Source organism: Syngnathus leptorhynchus, chromosome 18, assembly GCF_054491065.1.
Source record: "Syngnathus leptorhynchus isolate UIUO chromosome 18, UIUO_Slep, whole genome shotgun sequence".
Lineage (NCBI taxonomy): Eukaryota > Metazoa > Chordata > Actinopteri > Syngnathiformes > Syngnathidae > Syngnathus > Syngnathus leptorhynchus.
This window is the reverse complement of record NC_141212.1, coordinates 5,671,375-5,691,810: the sequence shown is the minus strand read 5'-3', so window position 1 is coordinate 5,691,810 and position 20,436 is coordinate 5,671,375. Positions and strand designations below refer to the sequence as shown.

Sequence of the window (20,436 nt, the reverse complement as noted above, 5' to 3'; positions counted from 1 at the left end):
TTCTCAAGGCCAGACCAGGCACAGCAAGGGCTGCTGGCACACAGAAAACTCTAATTGCCCCGAGGCCAAAGGCAGCCACTTTCAAACAGGGTCGTTCATCTTCTCTTGGAAAAGGAAATGGTCTTCGGCCCTGATCCTTAATCACCCCCCTGCCGCAGTGTACAAGGTCATCAGGGAAGCCTTGCGACAAACAGACTTACAAACTCAGCGTGCGCTAGATGCCAGAAACAGACAAGCCGCAGAAGTTCTACATTTTATCAAACACAAGATTATCAAATATATAAACCACTGTAAAATGATGGCAGAATATAATGTCATGACTTGATATGATTTTTCCATTTTATGAAACTGCATTGCTGAGACGGGTGTTTTAACGTGAAATTCGTATTGCTGGAAAATACGTAGTCACAGTTATGAATGTAGAGTAATCTGAAGCACAACTTGGTTTTCTACTGAATTCCTCCAAGAATACTGCCAAAGAATATATAATAAATGGTATAGTATTCATAGAGAATTTATCATTACATTTTCCAAAAAACGTTTATTGGCTTGCTTGTCACAATGTGTAAAATGCGAAACCAATAGTGCAGTTTCAATCTTGCACTTTCTGTTTGTGGGATCCGCTTGGAGCTTCCTTTTCAATCCTTTTCACAATTTCTCACGGTAAACGGCTGTTATGACTTCAAGGGTTTGATATAGAATCAATGTAGGCGTTTTGCAATGGCTGATGCTGGCAGCTTGGCATCTTCCGCACGGGTCCCATTTGGGTTAAGCTTAATGAGTGCAAATCAAATTAATGATTCCATTTCCCGTCTTTTTAGCAGATGAAACTTGAAACGGAGCCTACAGTGAAATTATTGTAAAAAAACAGATAGTACAACAATAAGCACACTTACGTAGGTGCTGCTGTTGGCCACAGCTCACACCAAGAATGCTTTCTACTTGCTCTCTCTATTTTGGATTTTAATCTATTGCGGGTAGGTTTGGAATGTATCCACCGCGAAAAGAAAAAAAAAATAACTGCACCCTACCTTTCAGCTTTATATAACCATTAAGATTAACATGTAACCTTAATAGATTAGTCTGAAACGCTGCCATGCTGTTTAAGAGGTTGAAAATAGGATTAAAAACATTGCAAAACCAGAGACAACCATATAATAGCGTTAACAAGCTACATATACACCATTTGGTATTATTTAAATATCTGTAGAATAGCAACTGCAATGTATGAATATGAACAAAATAAGAAAATAAAAATATATTATCATCCCACTTTCCCATCACTGATAAGCTTTTGTGTTAGAATTACCAAAAGCACGTCAAATTTTGTATTCCACTTTGGTGGTAATTAATTAAATCAATACTAGCTAAAGGAATATAATGTTTACATAAATGGCTACATAGTTACAATTGCAGTGGAGGGAAAAAAAAAAGTTCAATTGAAGACCAAAGAGAAAATAGGCTCTCATTGCAAATTCCTAACTTGTGTGAAAAGGCTTAGCATCGGATTTAATAAATGACTGTTCCACTTGTATAATCCATGTAAGTGTGCTGGCACCTACTGTGGGTTAAAATGTCATCTGTTCTTAAAGAACAACCTGGATTTTGAGTGGTAAATTCCCCAAATAACATGCAGGGGGGTTATATAATCCACAATTATTCCAAATGATATGTAGCATAATGACTGGGACATTTGAATCTGCTTTTATCCATTTGTATAGTGGCAAGTCTTAATTGGACACATGTATAAGATTTCGCTCAGCATGAGGCGGGATCGTCACTAGCCGGAAACATGGTGCTTACATCTATATATGATTGTTTGACGCTCGCCGGGCCAGTAGCCTGTTGCGCGAGTGTCAGCTGACAAGACAGCAGGGTTACATGCCACAAATGACGCAGAAACAAGCATTTCCTTTGGCTCGATACAAGCTGTGAAAGATGTAGGAGACATCCATTACAAAAAGCCCCTGCGGTTTAATCACCCTGCAGTGAGCTGCTGGTGCTCTAACACAAAGCGAGAAACTATCACCATCACATGAGAAGCTCAAACACCTGTAAATTGAAATTATTTCTCCTGCGACATAATGTATGGACGAATGGAAAGGCATTAACAGCCTATTTAATTTCCTTATATGATTTCAAATGAAGAAATCCTTTTTTTTTTCACTTTGAGGACACGCCTGACCCTCAGCTAAGCCATAGAGAGCAACAATAAACAGCGAAGAAAATAAAATCATCTTTTGTGTCCATGTCCTCTTGGAGCGATCATTAATTAAGCGTGAGATTGGCTCCTGCCACCCGGCGCTCATTGCGGCAATCCAAAAGAGAGTTGAAGGATTGGCTAAATCTCACCTGAGAGACAGAGGCAGCTAGTCTTTGTCAAGTGGACTGAAAATAGATTTGCAAGCAGAGACCAAAATGGATGTTTCGGTCTACTAAACACACATACACAAACATGAGTGATGTTAAAAGTTGTGCTAAGAGGAATCTTTAAGGCTGAATAAAAAAACAACATGGTTCAAAAGTCTTGCTATGCACCATTGGTCAGGTACATCGCAGTATGATACAATAACTGGACAAATGGAATGTTGACTTAACATCTTACCTGAATTGTGGGTGGCGAGCGTTGTTTGCGAGTGGTGGTCGTGGACAGGGTGGTGGTGGTCTCGATAAAGGTCGTGGACATCTCAGGTGGTACTGAGGTGGTCGTGCGGGCCCCGCCCCTACTGGCTGGGACATCTCCCACCAGGCGAACGCTGCCGTTCACCTTGATATTGACGTGGCCTTCGGCGGCCATGTTGAGAACCTTCAGGCCATTGTAATAGAGACCTGAAAGCTGACCCTGGTAGGGTCGCTTGCGATCGTTTCCACCAATGGAAATAGTTGCTTGGGTGTTGAAGATAGTGAGTTGCCGCCCTAGGACAGGAGGAGGTTGTATAGATAAAGGTTATATAGATCAAGTCAAAAAAAAAAGTTTTTATCATAATTAGGTGGTCACTGAAAGGGATATGAATGTAGAATTTAAAATGGTGTGAGATAATGAATCGGCTTTTGTTTTTTAAAATATCAGCAAAACTACTCAATAGTAAACGACTGCTACTATTATTTAAAAAATTCACTCACTGGACACTTCATTAAGTATAATTGCACAATTGTATAAAATGTGTGTTAATTACATTACATATATAAGGGTAAAGCTAATCTGATTTTATTTTAATATAAAAAAAAATCTGAATTGTCAAAACTGAGCTAATTATATGTTGTTAGCTTCTTGAGGTATACCTAGTGAATGTCCAGTGAGTGGTACCAGCCTTAATGCTATTCAAAACAATTTTGTATGAAAATAAAAAAAATAAAGAATAAAAACATTAAAAAAAAAAACACTAACATTGTCTCGACAAAACTGTGCGCTCATATGACAAAAGCTTTGACAAATAACTGTCAGGTTTTAAGCTAAAAAATGAGCAATACACATTCACAACATTTTAAATGAAAAATTAAATACTCTGAAAATCACACCATGCATTCATTATGAGATGATAATACACAAACTTATACAAGATAAGGGCTGGCAATTAGAAAGCTCATTGGTATTATACAAGCTTGTTATGTACATGCCATAATACATCGGGAACAAAAAATGAGGATGGGGGTGGGTGGGTCACAAAGGCAAAAATGAAATAGCACATGTGCAATCATGCAGGCAGTAGCACTTAATGGTATTTTTTTTAGACATGTTTTAGCACTTGTTAAAGGGACTTTATAATCAAGTTATATTGGTTTTGTGCAATTAACTTTATATGTTGTTTATAATGTTGTTATGGTGAGTCATGAACATTATTCAGCTAAAAGAAGTGTTGAGGGAGTGAAGGTTTTTTTTTTCGAAGTCATGATTCTTAGAATTTTTTATCCCCATTTGCTGCCCAGTCCCTTTAACTGGTTCCAAGGATACAACCAAATTTTTAAATGATGACAATGACAATGAGAGCTAACTCAAAAATGAAGGAAATGGCAAAAAAAAAAAAAAAAAAAGAAATTAAATATTTTACATGTTTTTAAAGGGTTTAAGGGATGGTTTTCCATTCTCTGAAGTCGTACGGGAACAAGCTGATGGAATGGGAGCAAATCAAAAAATGTGCACTGGAGAAGTTGGGTAGAGGGTTACCTTTCTCCTGAAGCCAATCTTCTACTGGCCGGGTATATTTGAATGGGATTTTCTTATTTGCCATTTGAATGCGCTCAATGTCGCTGTTGCCTTAAAGTTTAACAAACAGTTTGAAAGGGTTGGCAAAACACATAACACATTTATACAGTGGTTTAGAAGAATTTTATCTTGGTTTATTTTGATTTATTTTTATAAAATATTTATGCTGTTTTAAACCAGGTATCATTTGATTGTTATTGCTATTTTTTTTAATTTACGTTCAAAAATTCCATATCAGATGAAAATATATTCACAGAGATTGATTAACCTGCAAGAATAAAGTATGTATTAGAAAATCACAAAACACATCTGCAAAATAAGACAAACAGCAGTTAAATAGGCAGACATCCATAAACAATCTTCTGAAGCTAATTGGAGGTAATCGTGCGCTAACTCCCACTGGACACCACCTGATTTGAAATCTCTCTGGCCACACATTAATTTGAAGTAGTGCTTTGTATGCGGGAAAGGAAGTGTGTGTGTGGCAGGCTTGGAAGTCGTGAAAAGTGTCTGAAGTAATGCAGACCTACAGGGAGGGAATTCCCCTGGTGACACAAATTTGAGCAGAACAATGCATACAAATGAGATTATTCCTTCCATAGCGGGTAGACATAAATAGAAAACAAAAAAATACCATATGACCAGATGAACATGTTTTGGAAAAACAGTTTTCAAACAGGTGTAGAAATATTGTCATTAAATTGCAAAGTATTCTGTCAACTTCAAGAAATGACAGCTACGCTGCTAGATTGGTCTGTCACCTGACAGAAACATTTTTGGAAGTCGGCAGGAACACGAACGAATCCATGTTGTCAATCAGAGAGTAACCAGGCGGGAAGGTGTTCCAAGAAACATGATTGGAATCTGTTTTGGTCATATCATAGATCCGCCAAAAAATGCTGGGCATTTAGTTCCTAGTATATTGAGCTACTTGGAATTTGGTCATCCTCATACTGTGTCAGTGCCTTTTCTGAAGATCAGTGACCAGGAATACAAAGGTGTACAAATTAAAAGGGTGATAATTTAAAGCTAAATTTAGCATGTTTATTATTATTATTTTTTTAATACAAATATTTTAGCAAACATAGATGTTGCCATGTGTTGTAGCTTTGGTTCCTAGCTTGCGACATAATTTCACAGAGGTTCCATCAAAATGGTGAAAAATGGCCTCTGTGACAGGCTCTAGGCATTCTGTCCATTTGGGGAAGATGAGCACATTTGATGAACTGTGGTCCTGTCTAAAACTGGATATTTGCCACCATCGGTTATATAAACACATCGTAACGCCCAACCATACCTTATTTTAACGATACCTTCACTTTCTCTGGCAATGCTTTATTTTCTATTTGGAACTCTACAGTCAATCATCCATTCTGCTGTGCATCGCATCTATTTCCTCACTGCTATTCACTTTCTGCTTTGAGTGCAATCAGCTACCCTTGGAGCGAAATAATTTTCGATACACACTTGTAATTTTTTTTGTCTGAATTTAGCCCAATCTGACCTAAGCATTTGCAAACTCTGATAAATCCATTTTAAACCAACGGCGGTGTGATATCCAATTAACACGAGATCAGCTTGGAAGGAAAAACAAGCAATCAACCAACACCTCTGCCCTCCATTTCCAACCAGGGGGACCAGGCAGGCCCCCATCTGGTAAGAGTTCTCCAAACAGTCCCCAGCACCCCGTGGAGCCTGCCACCTTCACGTTAAACACAGAATGTCAATCGATGACGCTGCATCACAACATGTAACTACTCAAGAGATGCTTTTACAAGGGATAAAAGCAAGAAAAGAATCAATCATTGGTTGTGTAATTACTATCAGTGACTATTCCACAAAGGACCAGTGCCAAAGAAAGAAAATAAATTACAATGCATTGAGGTGGAGAATATCAATTTGAGCACTTGGATGATTTCAACGATTAAAGGATTAACGTCTTTGCCGGTGTTTTTCCATGTGAAGTCCGACTGACAAACATTCATCAGCCTCTGTGAGTGGGCATTTAATGGAATATTGAGAGTGTTAGAAAACAACCACAGTGCATTGACACGGAGGGCACTTTGAGATAATTAAGAAGGTGGTGGGGGGTCAAACGGCTCTGACAAATTAATGGCTGTTGAAAATGGAACTGAGGAACACGGGCCTGTCTCCAGCCGATGCGGTTATGACTCGTACCCATTAATTGGTTCAACCCAAAAAGGCATGCTGCAATGCTGTGACTAAGACTTAAGACCAGTCTATTTGTATGGTCGAAGAAAACCCAAGGACAGCCAATGGCAAAAAGAAAGCGAGCGACAGAAGGAATTAACATCACCTGCATGGCACTGAACCAGACTACAAACAGTGAGCCAGGTCACGCTAATGGAGGATGGGGCCCAGTTGGTGGTGATGGCACGCAACTGGGAAATTGCTCGAAGCATGTTGCGATTACAAGCAGATAAAGGATAAACTTTCAGTTGTTTAGTCTTAGTCTTATGTTACAACTCAATTTGGTTTGTTTAACAGATAGTCAAGATGTCCTTATTTCTACCTTCATTCTCATTTTTATCCATCTTGCAAGCTGAGGAGAACTTCAGAGATCCTCATCACAGGAAAGTCAGAGGCTTTGGGACCGCTATTTGATGACCCTGTTCGTATTCTGTGATCGTGCCGCTCCCATTACCAGACAGCTGCTTTATCTGACCTAAAGGCAACTTCTAACGTCTACTGCTATCGTCTTGCTCGCTCTTGGAGTATTTCAGTCCCATTCCTGAAAGGATTTGGTTATATGTTGCGCTGACAATACACGGAATAAGATTTGGACATACGATACAAAAAAAACAACAACAAAGTACCGTATTTTCCGGACTATAAGGCGCACCTAAAAACCTAACATTTTCTCAAAAGCCGACAGTGCGCCTTATAGTCCGGTGCGCCTTATCTATGGACCAAATTCCTAAATTCCGAAGCATTGTGTCATGAAAGTTGAAGTTGCATGTTGATAGGTGGTGTCCAGTGATTTAAAATGAATAAACCTCCACTAACCCATGAAGGAAGGACCATTTATAAAGTAGAACATACCTGAAGGAAAGTGCTCATTGATTGGCCAGTTGTCCACCTGTAATGTGGCATTTCCTCCATTCCTGGTGAATCGAACCAAATGATATTTGCCATCATTTACCACTGTCGTAATCTCCTTAACGCTGATGTCCACCGTCCCAATGTTGAAGGTCACACCGACTTTCCCTTGCTCCTGGAAAAGAATCAGAAGGGTAGGGAAATGATCAACAAACTATTGATCACTCCGCACAAAAAAAAACATGTTCCAGAGGTGGTGATAGGGAAAAACCTATTTTCTATGTCTGCTGGTAATCTTTTTTTAATTACATCCTTTTAGCAGTCAGAAGCTAAGGGACCGTTTCTCATGCCCAAAAAAAAAATAATCTTGCAAAAGGGCAGACTCATGTTAACTGATCCGCAGGGACTCTGTTTCTGTGTGGCTAACTGTCGCCAAGCAGACCCCAACAATATTAAGCTGCACTAAAGGTACATGTCACAATTTAAAATGACATAACACTTAAACCCGCCGACCCTTATTTAATGTTGAATGCTCTTTGGTATTACAAGAGCATTTAATGAGGCCAACGTTCCATATATCTAACCATTAGAGTCCATTAGGCTTTACCTCCTCTTATATCAGTGTCTCATATGATATTATAACCATCTGCTAGTTAAAGGGAACTGTCACTCACAGTAAGTCAATTATTTTTCATAGTAGCTAATCTCACGAAAAAATAGTATTGCACACATAATTTGAAGATCAATCAGACAGACAGAAATCATATGAAAGGCACAAAGTTTTCAAAGTGTAGAGACCAACAGTGTATTTAATGCTTCGATCATACTTAAAATCTAAACAATGCTACTCCATTTATGAAGAAGAGGATGACATGTTATTACAGTGCTGTCACAACGCTAATGCAAGGCATGAAGGAGCTTTTCTTCTATGTGGAGATTAAATAATAATGGAAAAAGATGTCAGTGAGGATGCTATCACTAAAAGGCATGGAAAGGCTCAGTACTTAAAATCTCCAACAGTCTTTGCATCTTTCCTTCTGTCCTTCCCATTTACTGAGTGGTCTGTCCCACTCCCACACCTCTGCCCTCCCACACTGCACCAATGTTTGATTGACAGATCCAATTACACTTTTTATTGGCCCGTCGCTAGAACGCTGGGCCAGAACTTCATTGTCTCAAGAGCAAAGTCTTTTGTTCCCTTTAGTGGGAAAAGATGATGGCCGCTAATCAAGCCACACTCAACGTAGGGCAAGGACAAACAAAAAGGGATTGCAAACAAACAGAAAACATAAACTTAGCTAGTAACTTTGGAAGTAGAAAAGTTGACAATAGAATTGGGAAAATGTTCATGTTTAGCTAAGTATGATTAATAATGCTAACGATAACAATGACGGATTGTTTATATTGTCATGTGTGTCTAATATTGTGACCACCAGTGAGTGTTTGCATTAGCCTGTTATATTCTGTGTAACAAACACTGACACATGTAATTCCAGTGAGTAAATCCGACATCGGACTGCTTTGAGCTGGCTCTGACTTGTTGGCACAAGAAGCCTCGGTGGTCCCACGTGACCCGACACACACTGTCATGAGTAATCAGGCCGGGCGCAATCCAATTCAATGGCGATCAATGCCTCCGACACATGGAGTGCCGCGGGCGGAGTGAGAAAGAGAAGATCAGTTAAAGCTGCGCTGGCCGATCCTTCAGACAGCCATCTCAGCTTTTAGCAAGACAGCCACTGCACAGGGATGAGCCGCACACAATGGAGTCCATCCCCCAACTCACTGAATGGACCTTTTGCAAAGCCACAGACCCTGATACACAACTGATAGCTGTTTTTTGTGGCGGTGAAAAGCTGACAACACGAAGTAGTAGTGATCACTAGAGTACATGCCGGATATCCTCAAGGAGACGATGGATTGATGGACTTTAAGGTCAAAAGCATGTTATTAAACTGGGAGCCCCCCCCCCCCCCTTCTCCCCCAACTCCAAAAGGTATTGCATTGCAATCAAACCTAGATTGAAATCTGGTATGAGTTGTAGCGGGATGACTCCAGTAGATCTATATTAAGTCTCTAGTGGCAGGAAGGAAGATGTGATATCAAGAACGTGAACATTCAAACGTCCCAGGAGGAAGAGTTTGGGTTACATATACAGCCTTTCATGTGACAGAACCTCCCAAGTATAAGCTTGTGTGGTCAGAGGCCATCATAACCGGATAACGCAGGCAGTGGAAGTCTAATCAATAAACCGGACAAGCTCAGACAAAGTGTAGCACGGTTGGATTGATGGACCTGGCGGCCTTTGCAGTGCTAAAGCTATTCATCTTGATTAATTGACAGAGGTGATTCATAGAATGTCCAGTGATTTAGTCATGTGGTGCGCTATGTTGCGGAATTTACGAACCACAGATGCGTTGGGCCACCATATTGTGGTTTTTACATCCTTGAATTTATGACGTCCAAATTGAGCGAAAAGCCTATTTACACAAAGAAGCCCGTCTGTGTTCCACATTTAAAATATTAACAGCCTTAGTTATGAAAACCTTGGGGAGATATGAAATAAATGAATGAATTGTAAGATCCATTCAAAATGAATACAAATAGCCTTAAAGAAAGGAACGTAGCAATAACAAATGTGAAATATGATATTTATTCAAAGCCCAATAGAATGGAGTTTTAGTGCTAATGAAATAAATGGTAGAAAATCATACAAGGGCATCCATTAAAATAAACCAGGGGGATAATTTTGCCAAAGACAAGACACAAAAAATGGGAATACCAAATATTAATCACAATTTGACAATATTGGACCATTTAACCATTAAGACCTCTCAAAGTGGGGAGCTTTGGAGGCACATTTAACGCAAATAGTGATTAATGCAAACTAACATGGCTTTACATCATATGCACTATTAAAATAAGCACTTCTCTCATAAATGATTTCGAGTTTCAAACATTCATTCACACACACTCCTAATTGTCTGCCGAGTTACAAGATTTGATGCGAAGACAGCAGGCGCCCAGGTTCTGCTGCCTCTAAAATATTCAACACACCTAAAAGAACCAACATGAGCTATATTTTACACCTCCAACTTGCTCCCACTCGACTTTACTTAGCGCCGCTGTTAGGTAACCTTTGAGTGACAATAACGTCAGCGCTCGGGGTGCCAGGTAGTGTTAGCTCAGATTGAGTAGCAAGAATTACTGCAATTTTAATACAAAACACAAACAGCATTGCCGGAGTAGGTAATGGCTTTGACTCATGCACTCGGGCTCAATGTCAAAGCGGGAGGCTCGCACTTTGATCCTGCGCCACCGAATATGAATCACACAGGGTCAGCCTTATCAATTATTTACAGCCATTCTCTCTCCATTTCCTGTTTGTCTGCTCTTGTGGCTGTAACTTGCTCTGACACTAATGGCGGACCGCCTGGTGAAAACATTTATCAGTGTTAGCGCAGAGCCCTCTCCAGCGCTACATTATCACTCTCAGCCTTTTGGAACATTCCAGTAGTGACTGTGCGCTGATCTTAATCCGCATTAACTTACTTTACTGTACGTGTCTTGGCTGCAAGTGAAGTCCTTGAAGAAACTTTGCTTGTGGAGTCTGCCAAAGATTTCAAGTGCAATTTACTTCATCTTGCAAATTTTTGGCTTTTGCAGATATGTTTGTTCGCCTCAAGTTTGTTCCCTCCTAGGTTGTGTGTAAAATCTACCCAAATGTGCATTACATTTTTAGACACTTAGAAAAGTGTGCACATGCTTTATCTTTTCATGAGTTCATAAATGCATGAGAACATTCTCAGTATAATTTAGCTTTTTTTTTTAAATTACCATCACCATCCTTCCAATTAGCACCTCGGCAACAAAGCACCTTCCTTTTCAACACACACTAAAATTTGACAATTACAATACTGAACCAAAAAAGAAATTATGTGATTGTCAAGAGAAAAAGCAGGTTGCAAAGATGAAGGTACAAGCGAGTTTTCTGATAGGGAGGAGGAGTTGTCTGAGGTGACAAGAGGTAATGTACAGAGGACTTGAAGCATGACAAACTCCAACACAATCCTTTGAACTTTTTTTTCTTTCTTCCTTACATTTCAATTTGTCGTCTATAGCGCGCCGGTGATGACATTCATTTTATTTTGAGTTGAAATTCATTGAATTGAAGAATTTTGGAGATAACATCAATTTGTGGTTACCCATTTGCGTTAAGCACTGCTGCTGGTCACTTTCATATCGCTTTGCACAAAAATTAATTCAGCTAAGGGTTGATAGAGCATGTGAGTAAAGTTGTGGGAAAAAAAGCACAGAAGAGACTTTAATGTAATGTCAAATATTATGTGTAGTTTTTTTTTTTTTTTTATATAACTACTTGTAACACTCTCATTGCATTATTTGTGCTTAGTCATCACCTCCCTCATCTCATCGCATTGTATTAAGCTTAAATGGATGTAAAGCAGGAGCATAGGCTGACTCGCTTTTCCTGTGGCGAATGCCCACACGCCAATCTGAGCACCATACAGCGTCACTGTGTGGCTAGGCGGATGTGCCAGCATGACGTTTGTCAGCGGGCCAAGTTTCGCTTTGCATTTATTTCAATTATTTCCTATTCATAAATGAATCCGCATTTGCATTTGAGTTATCGCCCTGATGACTTGTTAACGTACGTAAACGCTATTGTTTAAAGATGGCTTGCTTTTCATGTTACACTCTTAAGAATGCAGGATCAAATACCGAATTCTAGTATCTTAGAATACTAAAATTAAATCAAATGACTAGAATTTTAATTCCAGTAAAATGCACTTGATTTTTGCAAACCAACCCAAAGTTGGGTCAAGTTTCTGTGTCGATCGATGTTTGAACCCAGCAGTTTCAAATGTGTATGCTATCCGCAAGTTAAATAGATTCTATTAATTTAACATGTATTATTTTTTAAGTTTGAAGACAAGTCAGAAGTGGCACTCAAGAGTGGATGACACTACAGTATGTGGAATGAGCCTGTCAGAGTCCCTCCTGATGAACAGCATGGCACATCTCAGCAGCCGTCTAAACGCATCACTTTTGTTTGGAATTTGTTCCACATAAATTTGAAAATACAAGTGAAAGGATGGATTATTTACAGACAGACTTGCTGATAAATTATATATAAAAAGATCCCACATAAAAATGGTGCGGAAAAACAAACGAGAAAAATACTTGCATTAACAATATTTGAATATGTTAAATAGAGTCTCTAATAACATATATTTAAGAGAGAATGTAGGTCACTCTGTCCCTTCTAATTCAAAGAACATACATTCAAGTGGCCTATTTCTTGACTGTGTTAGACACTTTCAGGGCAGGCTGTCATCAAACTACACCTCCTCTAAAACTTCAATTTATGTTCATTTTCGCAACATTCTTCCAGGGCGTGCTTGTCCTTCCTCGTCATTTATTCCTCCGATTTTTTTTTCACTCAGTGTATCATAAAAGGAATTATTTGTCATGAAATTAATTGGCTCACAAGTAATAAGGCACCGGGCGTTTTTAAAGGCAATTTTCTTGTTCATAAAATGAAAGTGCTGAAGATAAGTGCGTATCACAAGGCTGAGCAGATAGCGCTCGTTGCCGCTTGGCTCGCTCCCATTTAACAAGGAAGTCTGCAGAGAGGCGGTATGAAATGTGATTGCAATGCAAGTAGATGCCAATGTCATTAGAAATACCATTAATGCTATATCAAACGCTCAAAATGATTGATTGTTGTGACGCCGCGTATGGTGGTGATTGTGCATGAGTGCACGTAATCCGTGTAAACAAGTTGGAGTGCAAAATGTTCAAACAAGGATTTAATAGAAAGAAAAACTAATGAATATGCATTGTGTCCTGGTTATTGTTGGTGACTTCAAGAAGTAATATTTGGGTAATATAAATTACAAATATTGCAAAAGACCTTTATATTAAGTATGGGAAATAGTTTTTAAACCCGGAACAGCATCTACATTGGGGATTTGCTTCACTTCTTTTGGCTGATTATTCCATTTGTGTGCAGCATAACAGCTAAATGCTGCTTCACCATGTTTGCTGATTTTGTGCTGACTGGTTCCCACTCGAGAACATTGAGAATGGTTGTTTTTTTCTCGATACTGTATAACTGCCCTGTAATTGAATGGCAACCATTCCTGGATACAAGCTGTTTTTTGTTTGTTTTGTTTTGCTTGCCTTATGTCATTTGGGATAAGTTCTAGATGCCCATTGTGACCCTGAACAGGAACAGGATAAGCAGGATAGAGAATATTATGGATGCTTAAACTAATTTATTTGATGAGATAAAGGAAATACAAACATTGAAAGAATTACAGGCTATTTTTAGCAGCTTGTATGATTTATACACTACATAATACAATTATTTGACAAAATACAATATTAAATTATATAAATATCAATTAGATGTTCAATTGTTTGAATACTTTTTACATTAACAATGTCATTATAAATGTAGCAAAAACAAAATTAACACAGCTAACATATCTAACACCAAATATAGTGTATATTTAAAACATGTAAACGTTTTTAAAAACCTATCTCAAAATTAATCCTCATTTTAATTTGATGATTTATTTGTAAAATATTATTCACCGTCCACTCATCAAAAGAATGGATAGGTCACAACCAATTATTTCATGCGATAAAGGTCACGAGGGAGAAACCCCCGCCCCTTTGTTTGTGGTGGGAATCCCCAAAACAGCCTGTGGACAGTGTCCGATGAAAACATATTACTATCCGTTTTCCTAATCGAATCGACTTACTAAGTGACTTATTTGACTATTCAGTGGTAGCCATACCATACCAGGTACGTGTATCACCCATCATATCTTTCAAATGAGCGACAGTGACTTGTTTATAGCGGAAAGTGTGTCGCCCATTTTATTTGTAGCGCGAGTTAGCCACCAATGCTAACAGTTCCGCTTTCCTTCAACCTCCTCAGCTATACCGTGATTTAAATCCGATTCAAAAGCGATCATCAAACGATCCAATGAATGGTAAAACGAAGCTTAGCGCCCACAGTCGTAGAGTCCGAGTTTTTTCCCTAATCGATCTATTCTGATGTTTGTTTGACTGCTACCAGGCCCTCGGTAAAAGCACGTTGTTGTTGTTGCTTTTCCACCTTAGTTCATTTTAGTGGCTTTATCAGAATAACAAATAAACATCAACTTGACCTAGCTAGTCGAACGATGAACATTAGCGACGATTATTTCCTCACTGATCATTTCACGGTATCCTTATTTTAGGCTGGACAAACAAAATCTCCAATGTTTTTTTTTTTCCCTCCACAAAAATTTGATTTCTATTCTGAGTTCTGCTGTATTTCTCCTTATTGTCTGAAAATTGACATGTGCTTAAATCGCAGCAGACATCATTCTGCAGAATACACATGTATCATTACATTTCCATGTTATGCTATTGCAGTAACCCTCCCCCAGATCACCGACGTTTGAGATATAGAGAAGTCCTTTCCAAAATATCTTCTGCAAAGTTTTTTTGTTGCATTTTGTCCCAATTTCAAAGAGGTTTGACAGGAGTTGACATTCAATAATCTTTATACATATAGCTGATTTTTTGCAGTTACTAACTACATAACTATTTTATTCTGCCTCGTTTATTTTGCACGTAATCACACTGTTGACCACTAGATGGCGTAAGGCTATTTAGTTTGTGTAGTTTTTGCAGACAATAGCTGTACAAACCGCAATATATTTTAAATATTGCAGTAATATTTTTGGACTATACAATATCGAAAATATTATCAGTATAGGATAATCTTTTCCATATGCCATCATTTTCTTACAGTCTCTTGACATTAAAGATGGAGTCAAGCCTGGATGACTTAAGCCGGGTTTTGCTGGATTCCCAGGAAACATTCAGTGATATCTGGCAAGCCTAGTAAGTTAATTTTCTTTATTATTCAAAATTAATATTTGATGATGTGAAAACAAACACTAGCACTTTTTGCTTTCTACACCTAGCATGGAAAACCCTGCTCCTGTTGAGGATAATAAGCCTCCAGACATCATGCAGGTAACGGTGCTCGGTCTACTTTTCCCTTGTTTGTAAAACTTAAGGTTTTTTTGTTTTGTTTTTTTTAACTCTTGGCTCTCTCACACAGCTCAGAGACTCGCAAGTGGAATTTGATGAGAACCTCTTTAACATTTCGGTGGAGGCGCTCGGCAACGAAGGCGTCCCCCCACCGGCGTCCACTGTGCCGGTCACAACAGACCATCCTGGGGAATACGACTTACTACTACGATTCCAGAAGTCTGGAACTGCCAAGTCGGTCACATCTACTGTAAGTTTCAGGTTCAAACCTCTATAATTAAAAGTACAATATAATAAATATATTTTCTATCAGCCATTGTATGTGTTTGTTTGCGCAACAGTGTGCTGAATTTTGATTTTGACGTTAGGGCGCCGCACCATTCTTACTTTTATTTATTTTATTTATTTTTTTATCACTCCATGTGTTCAAACTTGGAAAATAGGTTACTGGGTTTCGTGTGTATGCCGAAATAATTTGCAAGAGAATCGCTTGATGACATGTTTGCATCCACTCGAACTTGCTATTTTTTATTTTTTTTTATTTTATGGTTAGTGTGACTTTTTCGGGGAGGTTGGCCAAGAATTTTCATTTTGGTGTAACACTAACTTTAAAAATTCCCCAAAATTTAGATTAAAAAAAATCACTACAGTTAAAATAAATTCTATTGATGCTATTTCTGTCATAAAAGTTAAAGACCAAAATTAATTTAATATAAAAAAAAATCTAAATTACTCTATCATGAAAATGTCTATCTTTACCCCCAGCTCACGCTACATGAGTCTGCAGTAGCATTAGTACACGTAAGGGAAAATATATATTAAAAATTCTGTTAAAACATGTAAATTTTATAAACATTTTGTAATAACAGTATTTTTAAGTATGAAAAACACTTTTAGTTTAATGGCATTCTACTTAAATGCTTTCACTGTACAGTATGATGGCGGCCAAAGAGCGAAACAAAAGGTTTCCGCCGAGGTCCGTAATCCATTCTTAAACTCAGTCTAGTTTTGAAGACTAACATTCAACAGTTAAGTATGTGAAACATATTGGACAACTCGATTTATAAAACAAAAAATCTTACCTCTGCATCTATTCCAAACCGCTCTTTCGTTTCTCACTCACTCAGCCTTTGATTTTTCATTCATTCTCGTCAAATGACTTTGCTTTCTTTCACACGAGAGCCAATGGCACGCTTGTGACGCAATCATAAAACGTTCTGGTTGGCCCTTTTTGTTTAACTTAGGCTGGTCCTGGCCCCAAGTGTTACCACCCTCTGTCATCTCCCATCTTCCTGCTTGTGACTTGATAGCAGGAGCTGAACATGACGGGACATGTTCCCCCTCACTGCAGCACACAAAGGGTTAAAATGGCATGGTTTAAAAAAAAAAAAATGTTGTGTGTCTCCTGTCAGTTTTCCACGGTGCTCAACAAGCTGTTCTGTCAACTGGCTAAGACCACCCCAGTGGAAATTCTGGTGGGCAAAGAACCGCCGGCGGGTGCTATCCTCAGAGCCATGGCGGTCTACAAGAAAACAGAGCACGTAGCCGACGTGGTACGCCGATGTCCCCACCACCAAAACCAGGATGGTACGTCCCACAATTTTTTCAAAATTATTTATTTTTATTCATCCATCTGATTAAATATGCTAAGTAATTTGTTGTGTTTGTAAAATAAGTGTTGGATTGAGTTCAATGATCAAGTATCTTAAATATAACTTCATTTTAAAAATGATTATCATTTGATTACAAAATGTAACATTTTGAATACCATAGTAAATCTGCAACCTACTTTTTTTTTTTTTTTTAACTTCTCTGAAACATGATTGGTGTTATGCCTTTAGACATCAATTTTTTTTAACAAACAGGCCCACCGTCGATAGAGAATTTCCTGCTCATTATGACTTTTCATCTTGTTGAGATATAATACCGCCAAGTCTAGACGTTTTTCATACAAGTTAGGTGTCTAATAAGCAATTCCTCAAGATATGTCTTTCTACACTTTAGATGAATCATTTGTAAAAAAAATAACAGAGACTGAACTGTGAAATGGATTTGTGGGAAAAAAAAAAAATCATCCAGCCGCAGAATACCGCAGCCACCTGATCCGAATGGAAGGCAGCCAGAGGGTGCAGTATTCCGAGGACCCGTACACCAAGAGGCAGAGCGTGACTGTACCCTACGAGCCCCCCCAAGTGCGTGACAAGTCTCAACTTGTGTCTCCCACCATTTTAGCATAACTTTTATGCATATAAAAATGAACTCTGTTTCTTAGTTGGGCTCTGAGATGACAACCATCCTCCTCGGCTTCATGTGCAACAGCTCCTGTATGGGTGGGATGAACCGAAGACCAATCCTCACAATTCTCACTCTGGAGACCCCCGAGTTGGTGTTGGGCTATGTCCCTCCCTATCCTCTCAATTCCTCATTCATTACAGCCGTTATTATTCTCCATCCTTCCCAGGGGGCTGATTTTGGGCCGCAGGTCTTTCGAGGTGCGCATTTGCGCATGTCCCGGCCGGGATCGCAAAACCGAAGAGGACAACCACAGCAAGACCGATAATGGCACCAAGCAAACTAAGAAACGAAGTAGGTGTTCAAAATGGCTCGAATCTTTTTTTTTTTGCAGTTCTACTCAGTTTAACATTTTCTACTCTCGTGCATAGAGAGCACCACAGCGGCGGCCAGCGCTCCGGTTAAAAGACCCACTTCCACGTCCAGCGTGGCGGAAGACGACGAGGAAATTTTTCATTTGCCAGTAAGTTACCACTAAGCTAAAATTTCATTATTTTCTGTTTTTCAAACATTCTACAATTTCCCTGCAGATCCGAGGACGTGCCCGTTATGAATTGTTTAAACAATTTAATGAGGGCCTGGAGCTGCAGGACAAAAAAGGGTAAGACATGTCCTTCAAATAACACCACATGACTTTTCCAATGGAGCAATTTTTTTGTTTTTTATTTTAAGGTCATATTGGTAGGTTCCAAAGCTGACTTTATTTGGCAGAACTCTAGAATAACTTTGCATTAGTAACTCCAGCATAAGTGCACCAAAACTCTTCACCGTACCACATTCAAACCTGGAAGTTTTATTTATTTTTATTTTTTGTGGAACAATTTTCCAAATCAATGACTTCATTTGAGAAGCAACTTTCTAATTTTGTGGCACAATTGTCTTTTTCTAGGAACATCCAGGATTTTTCAAACAATAAAACAGTATAACGAGTTAACATTTGCTTTTCTTTTTAATATATTCAACAGTCTTTCTTAAATGGAGATTGCATGTAGCAGCAAACTATTTTCTTTTTCTATGCGAATTCTTGCCTCAACATGATGGCTCAATTTATCTCAGAATTACTTAATGCATTTGAATTTGATGTTAAAAAAAAAAACGAATTCCATAATTTAACTGCATGTCATTATAAAATAAAATTAATTGCACATACTTCACCTGGGATCAAACTCACACCGTTTTTTTTAAGCGCAATAAAATTGCAAAGGGAGTTTACCATTGAGCTAAAGGTCCCGCACCTAATTATTGGCCACGTGCACTTTGTAGAATGTGTCCTTCATGTTTCATGCTGCACATGATTCAATTTTTTTTTTCTATCCTCCTATCAGGTTACATGTGCACTGTTTAGCAATTTCAGATGTGTATAACAAGAGAATCAAGAGCCCCTGCCATTTGCTTTAACTCGGGAACGGAATATGGTCATAGGAATATTTTTATTATTATTATTTTTTTTTTAATTTTGCAGAAAAAACAAGCCAAATGCGGTGATGGATCAGGACACACCGATGCCGTCCAGTGGGAAACGACTCATGCTGAAAGAAGAGCGCAGTGACACCGAATGAAAAGCCGGACCACCCCCCTCCCCCAAAAAAACCCAATCATGCAAAAGTTTTAATTTGTACTGTTATTTTTTTATGTCTCATGTAATCATTCCTTTTAGGTTTATTTCACGTATTACTTTGAGGGTCATCAAATATTTTATACTGTAGTCAAGTGGTCCCCAACCACCAAGCCGCGGGCCGGTATCGGTAACGCACCCAGGCCATTAAATCAATACTGCCTTCAAAACTGATTTATCAAAAACATCTAAGTGCCTTAAGTTGCTGAATAGATGCCAATTCGTGACGGGTTTTAATTTCAATAACCCGGGCCGCTGCGGAAAAAAAGTTGGGGACCACCGCTGTAGTCTGGTTTGAATTTAGGTGCCCAGTTGGAGGACCTCTTTTCTTTTGTCAAGCATGTTTTTTCATTAAATAAGATTATCATATCATATGGTGTTTTTACATTATGTCTACAGTCTACATACATGAATTTAAATAAAACAGACTCACACCAACAAACTTTTGCTGGGTTCAAATTCTGGCTGCAGCTACCTCAGTCATCCAGAAAATCAATAGCCAGATTTTGCAGTATTGACCCAAAGTATCCCTGAAGATTTATGCTTGTGCTGAACACTGACAAGAAAGCTGTATCGATCAATCTGTACGTTGTCCTTGGCTTTTTGAAATACAGGGTCAAATATTTTAATTATTAAATTTGACAAATTAAATAGATCAAGCGGTTCGGTGGTGCATTGGTTAGCACGTCCGCCTCAGGGTTAGGAGGGTGCGGGTTCGATTCCACCTCCGACCCTCCCTGTGTGAAGTTTGCATGTTCTCCCCGGGTCCGCGTGGGTTTCCTCCCACATCCCCAAAACATGCTTGGTAGGCCGACTGAAGACTCTAAATTTTCCCTAGGTATGGGACGAGTGTGGATGGTTGTTCATCTCTACGTGCCCTGTGATTGGCTGGCAACCGGTTCAGGATGCCCCCCCCCCCCCCCCCCCCCCCCCGCCTGATGACTACTGGGATAGGCTCCAGCAACCCCCGCGACCCCCGTGGGGACAAAGTGGTACAGAAAATTAATGGATGGATGAAAATAGATCAAGATCTGAATTTCTGTGTTGTTCCAAATTTCATCAATTGCCTTTTCTGTGTGTTATTAAGTCAGAGTTATGGAGATGAACCATTGGTGATTTTATTATCATGGAGTTCACAGTTTTGTTATCTCTTGAGTGGCAGCATTGGTGCACAAACAATGCTCCC

At 38.9% G+C, this 20,436-nt stretch overlaps 2 protein-coding genes across 6 annotated transcripts in view; one reads left to right on the top strand and one right to left on the bottom strand.

Moving 5' to 3' along the window:
• nrxn3b (neurexin 3b) overlaps positions 1-20,436 on the bottom strand; it is a 135,960-nt gene that overhangs the window by 17,155 nt on the left and 98,369 nt on the right. For all 5 annotated transcript variants that reach the window (XM_085938242.1, XM_085938244.1, XM_085938243.1 and 2 more), the window contains 2 exons: positions 7,268-7,439; positions 2,606-2,916 (listed from right to left, as the gene is read on the bottom strand). In XM_085938242.1, the coding sequence (XP_085794368.1) occupies positions 2,606-2,916; positions 7,268-7,439 (483 nt within the window). The remainder of the gene's footprint in view (positions 1-2,605; positions 2,917-7,267; positions 7,440-20,436) is intronic.
• Positions 13,943-19,692, top strand: tp53 (tumor protein p53). The gene is made up of 11 exons (XM_085938248.1): positions 13,943-14,099; positions 15,098-15,190; positions 15,274-15,325; positions 15,414-15,593; positions 16,756-16,930; positions 17,423-17,535; positions 17,616-17,725; positions 17,805-17,929; positions 18,007-18,098; positions 18,166-18,236; positions 19,098-19,692. The coding sequence occupies exons 2-11, from the start codon at positions 15,114-15,116 to the stop codon at positions 19,192-19,194; spliced, it is 1,092 nt and encodes a 363-aa protein (XP_085794374.1). The 5' UTR covers positions 13,943-14,099; positions 15,098-15,113; the 3' UTR covers positions 19,195-19,692.

Bases quoted from the DNA above. Each gene is read 5' to 3' on its own strand.
- tp53 (XM_085938248.1), top strand. From the start codon at position 15,114: ATGGAGTCAAGCCTGGATGACTTAAGCCGGGTTTTGCTGGATTCCCAG. The intron at 15,191-15,273 runs GTAAGTTAATTT...TTCTACACCTAG, and splicing joins AGTGATATCTGGCAAGCCTA to CATGGAAAACCCTGCTCCTG. The intron at 17,726-17,804 runs GTTGGTGTTGGG...CATCCTTCCCAG, and splicing joins CTCACTCTGGAGACCCCCGA to GGGGCTGATTTTGGGCCGCA.